Here is a 9,137-nt window from a genome sequence, read left to right as displayed (position 1 = left end):
CGTTTTATTACTACTTGCGAAACCTGGCGATTAAGACGCGAAACCAACAAAGAGTTTTCTTTCCACCTTAACCTTGCACACAATCCTTTAACAAATTAATTAATCCTAATGAATTAACACTTCATTTATTTAAACGCGCTACAGTCCATGAATTAAATTTTCATGCAGTGATTAAAGGCTGTTAAAATATGCATGATTTCGTTAAAATTTTATAATAAATCAGGGCAATGTGTTACATGACAAGGCAACTATTTCCCAGTGCCTCGCAAGGGGCTTTGATTTGTGCAGGCGGCGGGGAGGAGGGGCGGCTGGCGGCGGCGCCTGCGAGCTTCGGAGCCGGGCGACAGGACCCAGCTCCGCACTTCGGCGTGTGGACTCGAGGCTTCGCGCTTTCCTCAGGGCGTCTGGACCCTCCTGGGGATCCCGCTCCTGCAGGCCGAGACGAGTCTGCGGAGGGCGACGGGCGCTCGCCTCTCGGTTCCCGGAACTGCGGTCGCGGGGGCTTGGGGGTCCTCTGCGGTCCTTGTGCGCCAGCGGAGCTGCCTCCCACCAACGCGCGCGTGTGGCCGGGTGGGAGCGGCGGGCCCGCGGCTCTCCGGGGAGGGGAAGGCGACACAACTTCCATCTCGTCGCGTGGGGTCAGGGGCGGGCGTGTCTGTTGTCGAGTTGGTTTGTTCGTTGTTGTTCGTAACCAGGAGACCTCGAAGCCCCTTCTCTGACCAGCGCGTTCTCCCTTTCTGGAAGGGGCCTGTGCGGGGCGGGAGCAGCTCTGCTTCCCTTGGGACCTAAACCACAGGGGCCCGTGGCCAAGCGTAGCGGTCCAGCATTGTCACTTGGACAGTGAAACTTGTTCTGGCAACTAGCGGGGGAGGGAGGCCGTGCCCCTGTTAGGACGGAGACGTAGTCCTACATCATCCCTAGGGCTTTCACAAGGTAGGTGGGTTTAAGTCCACCGAGGGGTTAGGGTGGAGATTTTATATATATATATATATACACCTAGATCTCTACAGATGTAACGCCAAGAGAGAGAATGACCGGCAGTGAACTTTACTGCCGCATCATTCGGATCCCAAGTGTGTGTATCAGGGACATCTCGGAGTGGGGTGCTCGACATCCAGGAAAATGTTCCCAACGTAAGTGGCATTTGAATTAAACGGCTAGAAGAACGAAAACACTGGGTTTTCAGCGGCTTACTCGAGAACCTCCTCCGCAGGTCCCAGCTGGGAGCCTCACAGGAGCTGATCACCACTGGCCTCAATAACTCACCCACCCCGGCCTTTGGGACCGAGGGAGACAAGCGGCCGCGGGTGCGGGCAGAGCGGGGTAGAAAGGAAGGACAGTAGCCTGTGGGAAATCTCCCAGCTCTCGCCAACGAGAGCGTGGCTGTGAACTCGCGCCTCGGGCTGAGCGGTGGCACAGGGCAGGGCGACCTCCCAGGACTGCCTTGCGGGCTGGGCGGGCGAGGAGCCCAATGCCCACACCGCGGGAGGGACGGGAACGGAATGCGCAAGGGTCAGCGCTTAGAGAGACCCAGGAGCAAAGCTGCCCAGGTTTGACGCTGGCAAGGCCGCCAGGAGGGGAAGCGAAAGCACGGCACTAGTCCCCGCTCTGTCCCACTCTTTGGACAGAGGGTGTCTGAGCGGAAGGGAGCCGGACCTCCCAAGTGCCGCCCCTCTTCCGAATACCGACACTTCCCCCCGCCCCCCTCCCAATTCTAGGCCTCCTGGTCCTCTGCTGGCCAGTTCATTCCCACCGCTTAAAACAACCCAAGCGGCCTCGGAAGCCGGCCGCCTAGAGGCTCTGGCGACTTCCCCCGCGCAGGGCGCTGGCTGCGCGGTGAACGGGCCGAGTTTCTGGGCGGCTGCCGGGAGGAAACGTGGCGGCCCGCATCTGCGAGGAGCAGAGCTCCGTCTTGGGCCGCCTGGGTTTGCATGTTGTTCCAGATCCCCGCGTTTGGGCAAGAACGTGAGGCCCGATCCCCTTCTCTTGTACGCGCACAATCTCCACTCACTTCAGTGCACATTCCTCAGGACCACCGCTCCCCCCATCCTCCGCCCCCCCGGCGTCCCCGAATGCGGATAAATAAATCGGGTTCAAGCCCAGAGGTGGGGCTGGGGAGAGGGAGGCGTGCAGGTAGGGGCTGCTGAGTCCAGAGCTAACTTTCCCCGCGCCGCTTCGGAAGAAGAAAGGCTGCCCAGCCAGTGGCAGCTGTGGAGGGGGCGGGGTGCTTAAAGGCGAGCAGCAGTCACCCCCAGCCGGTCCCGCCCTTGCGCTGCGCCTCTCCCGCGGGTCTTCACTCCAGCCTACAAACGTCTGCCCGCTAAGCCCGGGAAAGAGGCGCTGCGAAAGGAAATGTGAAGTGGGGCCTGCCAACGAAGGAGGAGAAAATTAATTAATGAGGGAAAGAAATGTGTTTCTGATCCAGATGATAGACTCCCTATCCCTGGGGGCGGAAATTCCTTGGAAATCAATAGCTGTGCATTCATTATCTCCCTCTTGATAAAATGCAAAGCTATGAGATCGGGTGAGGAGGGAATCTGTGTTGGTCATTAAACAGGAAGGAAACAAAAAAAAAAAAAAAAAGAAAAAAACAAACCCCAACCTGCCCAGGATTCTATGCCAAGGCTCAGACCCCACGTGGGCATCACTAGCTCTGGCAGGGGCCATCTAGTTACTGCACTTGCCAAACCCGGAACACAAAGCAGTGACATTGATGGACTGAGCCCCAGTCCACCACCCTTCCCTTTCACTGCCCTGGGGAGAGTAGGGAAAGGCTTGATAAGGTCCAAGGAAGTACCGGCAGATCTACCACCGTGTCCCACTCTCTAGCCTGGGGCTGAGGCCCAGCAGGGATGTGACAGGATAATTCTCCAAGCATCATCCCCTACCCCACCCGGTATTTCTATACAATTCCCTCTCATCGCACCTGTCACACCTGTACCACAAAAACACCCCCTTCACCTGTAGCTACCCCACTCTCATAGACTGCCACCGCCCCAAGGCAGATGCCTGTATTTTATACCTCATTTTATCTCCAGTGTCTTGCCCTGGCCCAGACTGGTGCTCAAGGTAGGGTAGAAAGTAAATGAGGGAAGGATGAGATAAATGACTTTGGAAAAATTGCTGGCTGGAATCAAGATAGACAGCTCTGCGTGGGGACAGCACGCCCTCTGTTCCAATCTGCATCTCCTTTTCAGGGAGAGAGGAGACCCCTTCGGTGATCTTCCTGCTTGCCCCTCACTCCCCATTGGTCCTGGCTTGCTGAACTCTCTTTGTTTTTCTCCCGGCCCTCGCCGTCTGCCTTCTCTTCCTTCCTACACACGTGTATTGTTCTATGGGGTATTTTCACTCTGTGACAAGCACCCTTCCTAAGTGCCAGGGTGGACACAGATGTGCCCTAAATGGGCTTCCAATCCATTAGTGGGGTGAGGGGGGGGGTAATGAGATGGGAACTGTACCCAGGGCCCTATTTCTAGCCCTGGGGGAAAGTGAGACATTCTGAGCAGAGGTCTGAGCCCACCCTAAGCTGGGCAGGGACTCTGGTTGTCCTAAAAGAAGTGAACTAGGAGAGGAGTCTGGACAAGGTGATGAAGTCTTGAACTCAGGCCAGGGACCTCCCCGCTGGGTTAACTGGCGCTCTCTCAGTGTTGGAGGGTAAACCGGGATGGGCTTCTGGTACTCAGGGGCTCACCTCTCTCTCTGTCTCTGAGTCCATGTGGCCCCCAAACTGTGCTATTTGCGTTTGTTTCCCCTGCACTCTTTGGGGTCCCTAAAAGCCAGCGTTTCCCTGGGGGGAGGGGGAGACAGGATCTAGGCGCTCATCCTCTGCGGCGCCCTTCCTTCCCCCGACCCCGACCCCCCGACACCCTAACGCAGGCGAGCTCAGGGAACCGCCGCGGTGGGTGTCAGGAAGGATTAAGTTAAGCCTGAACACCCGGTGCGACGACTACCGTAGGACTCATTCGCTCCCTCCAGCGATGTCCTGCTCGTGGTCCATTCCCCGCAGAGATAAAGTTGCACTTAGCACTCCCAAGGGACCGCGTAATGGATGGAAACGAGGCTCCTTCTCACACTAGCAAGTGAACATCCTTCTTAACTCCCCTCTCGGGCTGCGAGGGTGTGGGGGGAGGGGGAAAGTTAGAGAGAAAAGAAAAGACAGAAAGAAAACAGAAAGAAAAAAAAAAAAGCCGTGGTGACGCCTCTGGGCTCTTCTTGGAATTTGAGTAGGGAGCGTGTCCGCTAAATACGCACGCGTTTATCCAAAGAAAAGATCCAAGGCGAACGTAAATTTAGGTTTATAGAAATGAGATCTAATCTTTAGCGGAAATACAGACCTCCTTGCTGTGGGAGAGACCAGAAAGATTATTTATCTGATCTCTGCCTCCCCTACGCAGCCCCTTGCCGTTCTCCAGCTCTCTCGCTGCAGATGTGATAACATCTGGGCTGTTATCACCCCGGGCAAGGGCTGAGTCCCTGGGGACTCGGGCACCTGAACTATGGTTCCCCGGGAGGCCCTTGATCTGCCTGCCACATAAGGGCCACATAGCAGGTTGGCTAATTGATTTATTCTTCTTACGTTTTGATTTCACAATAATAAAAAATAAATAAAGCCTGGACCAGAGCTTGGGCCCCGTTCTTTTAAGTTGGTTTGAATTAATATTTTAATCACGCTTTCCTATAAATTGGCTTGATTCTGTTCCCTACTGAAGAAAAAAAATGTGTGTGTATATATATACACATCTATACATCTGTATGTATATCTGTATCTGGGGGGCGGGGGCGGGCGGGTGGTGGGCAAACAAGCCAAAACGATGGAAGGGAAAATAAAGTTCTCTTCAACATCTTATTCCCTTTTCTCTGAAGCTATTTCCTTTTCCTGGAGTTTCCAACATAAAGTGTGTGTGTGTGTGTGTGTGTGTGTGTGTGTGTGTGTGTGTGTGTATGCTGAAGAGAGGTAAGGATCCCAGCTACACCCTGTTAACTATTTTTCCTTTTGATTACAAGAAGCCTCAGATCATCCGGAGCTTGTTTGAAATGTGGGTTTGTACACGGTTAAAGGAGACAAACAATAAGAGAAATGCACAACTTCATTTCAACAACCAGCCGTTCCCTAGTAGAAAGCACACGCTCCTTGTGGCTCCTAAGTGGCTGTCACTGTCGGTGCCTGACACACTTATAGTCACAACAACAACAACAACAACAAAGTATGCGGAGGAAATTAAATCATATGGAAATCAATAGCATCTGACTGCTTCAAACAAATGTCTGTCACCGCGATTATTCATTCTCCAGGAACCTATTTATAAACCAAGAAAGAAACAGGTTCTTGCCGCAAAAGACAGCACCTTCTGCATTTCTGTGTTATTTATACTGCATACAGAAGAATGCGCGGGCATAATTTAACATACAAATGCCCAGCTGTATACATTATATAACAGCTTGTTAGACGTCCCGGAGAGGAGGTGTGCCTAAGTAATGCGCATATATTCTGGGCTTGCGATCGGGGTGAGGGTGTGGAGGAGGGAGGGAAACCACCCAGGGGCTGGTGAGCATCTTGTCTTTCTCCCCCTAAAAGATGCCTACCCTCAAACAATAGCTGGCCCTTTTGATCTTTCCAGACCCGCGATGGGAAAGGTGAGAAGTGCAGTGCGCATGTCCGGGTAGCTACAGGTGCATCACCTGCGCTGTCCTTGCTGGTGGTCACTATAAGAGCGGCTCCCACGCGCGGGTCGCGGCCGGGAGAGAGCGCGCGCGCGCGCAGACGCACGGCGCCGCCGAGAGGGAGAGCGCGCGTCAGATAGACGGAGACAGCTGATGCCTGTCAGCGCGGCGGGCCCGCGAGCTCTCGCGAGAGCTCCCCGGACCGGCCGCGAGAATTGGGGCTCAGGTGTAAGAGGAGTGCATCCCGTCGGCGCACGGGGCTAGAGCTCTCGGAGAAGTGGGATCGCGAGGCCGGTGCGCGGCGGTCTGCGCGGTCAAAGCAGCGCCGGGCGGCAGCGGCGGCAGCAGAAGCAGCAGCGGCCCCCGGCGCGTCCGCCGCCTCCGCGCCGACAGCCGCCGCGGCTGCAGCCTCCGAAGGGAGGCCGGGGGAGCCGGCGTGCGCACTTTCCCGCGGACTTTCGGAGTGTTTGTGGATTTACTTGCCAAGCCATCAAGATGATGTCCATGAACAGCAAGCAGCCTCACTTTGCCATGCATCCCACCCTCCCTGAGCACAAGTACCCGTCACTGCACTCCAGCTCCGAGGCCATCCGGCGGGCCTGCCTGCCCACGCCGCCGGTAAGAGCCCCATGCACGCGGACCCGGCCCGCGCGCCCGCCCCCTCCCCGTCTCCGAGACGCTGCATGTCGGGTGCTGATGTATGTACAGGTCCCGGTGCGGGGATTTGCGGGCAGGGAGTTTTAGAAGAGTCCCGCTGCGAGGCAGGCTTCGTACAGTGGAGCTTAGTGTCGTGTTCCCGTCGCCTCTGCCTCCGTGTCGGGCGCCGGCGATCGGAGTGGGGAGCACTGGGGCCATGAGTCTCGACTTCCCTCCACTCTTTCCTGTTAATTTCATGCCTTGGAAAGGCGTTTTCTGTGCGTGTTCGGGTGCGTGACACGGGTCCCCAGCTGCGAGTTACATCTGCACTTCTTCTTTCCCCCTCCTTTTCCGTCTCCCACGCCCGTCCCCGGAATGTGTTCCTGTGTCCCCCTCTCCTCCGCATCTGCCCCTCTCCTCACACTCCCGTCCCTTCTCATCTGACCCCCTGTCTCGTCCCCAATGTGTCCCTATTCTGTCTTTCCCGGTCTCCACTATCCCCATCCTCGTCGTTATTATTTTGCTTGCTTTGTGTTGGCCTTTTGCTTGTACTTTCCGGCTTGTGTGTGGTTGTTCTGTGTTTTTGCTTTTTTTGGTTTTGTGGTTGTTGTTTTTTTTGGTTTGGTTTGTGTCACCTGCAGCTACAGAGCAACCTCTTCGCCAGCCTAGACGAAACGCTGCTGGCGCGGGCCGAGGCGCTGGCGGCGGTGGACATCGCCGTGTCCCAGGGCAAGAGCCACCCGTTCAAGCCGGACGCCACGTACCACACGATGAACAGCGTGCCATGCACGTCCACGTCCACCGTGCCGCTGGCGCACCACCACCACCACCACCATCACCACCAGGCGCTCGAGCCCGGTGACCTGCTGGACCACATCTCGTCGCCCTCGCTCGCGCTCATGGCCGGCGCGGGCGGCGCGGGCGCGGCGGGCGGCGGCGGCGGCGCCCACGACGGCCCGGGGGGCGGAGGCGGCCCGGGGGGCGGCGGCGGCCCAGGCGGTGGCGGCCCCGGGGGCGGCGGCGGCCCGGGCGGCGGCGGCGGCCCGGGGGGCGGCGGCGGGGGCCCGGGCGGCGGGCTGCTGGGCGGCTCGGCGCATCCGCATCCGCACATGCACGGCCTGGGCCACCTGTCGCACCCGGCGGCGGCGGCCGCCATGAACATGCCGTCGGGGCTGCCGCACCCCGGGCTGGTGGCGGCGGCGGCGCACCACGGCGCGGCAGCGGCGGCGGCGGCGGCGGCGGCGGCCGGGCAGGTGGCGGCGGCGTCGGCGGCGGCGGCCGTGGTGGGCGCGGCGGGCCTGGCGTCCATCTGCGACTCGGACACGGACCCGCGCGAGCTCGAGGCGTTCGCCGAGCGCTTCAAGCAGCGGCGCATCAAGCTGGGTGTGACGCAGGCCGACGTGGGCTCGGCGCTGGCCAACCTCAAGATCCCGGGCGTGGGCTCGCTCAGCCAGAGCACCATCTGCAGGTTCGAGTCGCTCACGCTCTCGCACAACAACATGATCGCGCTCAAGCCCATCCTGCAGGCGTGGCTGGAGGAAGCCGAGGGCGCGCAGCGCGAGAAAATGAACAAGCCCGAGCTCTTCAACGGTGGCGAGAAGAAGCGCAAGCGGACTTCCATCGCCGCGCCCGAGAAGCGCTCGCTCGAGGCCTACTTCGCCGTACAGCCCCGGCCCTCGTCCGAGAAGATCGCCGCCATCGCCGAGAAACTGGACCTCAAAAAGAACGTGGTGCGGGTGTGGTTTTGCAACCAGAGACAGAAGCAGAAGCGGATGAAATTCTCCGCCACTTACTGAAGGGGATGGGAGGTACCGGGCGGGGCAGATCGGGGAGCCGAAGGGCATTTCGAGGGGCTTTCCCCGGGCCTGTTTCCCCCCGGATTTAGAGTGTCCGTTGTCCTGCTTGCATTTGGGGAGCCCCTCCTCGAGCGCTCGCCTCCACCTCCTCTCTGCTCTCCCTGCCCTTACCCTCCCCAGCCTAGAGGACTGGGGTGCAGGGTGTGGACACCAGAGAGAAGGGCGGGGGGAGAAGAGGGAGCATTTGTGAGAGTGGGGGAGTCGGGGGAAGGAAAGCGGAGAGTGGAGGAGGGGTTGTGAGGGGCAGGATGGCTCTGGGGGTGAGGGTGGGGGGAGACTCGGGAAGGGTAGGGAAATTGACTGTTTTTGACCAGAGACACTTATCAAAATCTCCTGGGGACCAAGGAGCTATGTACAAAAAAACCTACCAACCACCAAAAACTAGACAAATAAAGACAAAAGAAAACAAAACAGAACAAAAGCAAAGAAAAAAATGCTTTAGAAATTTAACTCCGGAGAGTCGTGTTCTGCAGCTTCATTCCCCCCTCCTCCCCTGCCCCCGCAAGGAAGAGAAAAAAGAGCACCACGTTATTACTATCGCCCAGCCCTACACACAGGAACTGAGTCAAAGACGGAACACCAGACGAACCGGAAGGTGAAATTCTGGGTAGCAAAGCTAGTTGTTCTGTTTGTGTGTTTAATTTAATCTTTCCTCTAAGTCTTACCTACACCCCATCCAAGTCCTCTTTGATTTATTTTCTCTTTTCCAATGAGACTCCGACGGCTGCTCTCCATTTCCAGAAAGTGAGTAGGGGCACAGCTGAAAGGGGCGGCGGGTGGCTACTTGTTTAGGTGAAGTCCAAGTTTTCCAGTGACCCAGCCTATACTCCTGTGGCCTGATAGGTCAGATGGGGGTCTTTAGGGAGAGAGAGGCATAGTCTTTGGGCTGACTAAAAAGCAGAATTTAGAGGCTCCGAAATAAATATTTTATTCTAGGAAAATAGAACAATTTTAACCAGGTTTTTACTCTTTCCATTTTTGCTC

The 9,137-nt window shown here is 57.3% G+C and overlaps 1 protein-coding gene across 1 annotated transcript; it reads left to right on the top strand.

Annotated features, from left to right (window-relative positions):
- Positions 1-6,156: 6,156 nt before the first annotated feature.
- Positions 6,157-8,093, top strand: POU4F1 (POU class 4 homeobox 1; the record flags this gene model as incomplete). Its single annotated transcript, XM_082859243.1, has 2 exons — positions 6,157-6,279; positions 6,939-8,093. The coding sequence occupies 2 exons, from the start codon at positions 6,157-6,159 to the stop codon at positions 8,091-8,093; spliced, it is 1,278 nt and encodes a 425-aa protein (XP_082715369.1).
- Between the last annotated feature and the right edge of the window lie 1,044 nt (positions 8,094-9,137).

Source organism: Leucopleurus acutus (assembly GCF_964270905.1).
Source record: "Leucopleurus acutus genome assembly, chromosome: 18".
Taxonomy (NCBI): Eukaryota; Metazoa; Chordata; class Mammalia; order Artiodactyla; family Delphinidae; genus Leucopleurus; species Leucopleurus acutus.
Note: the sequence above shows the minus strand (reverse complement) of the source record. Positions and strands in the feature narration are given on the sequence as shown.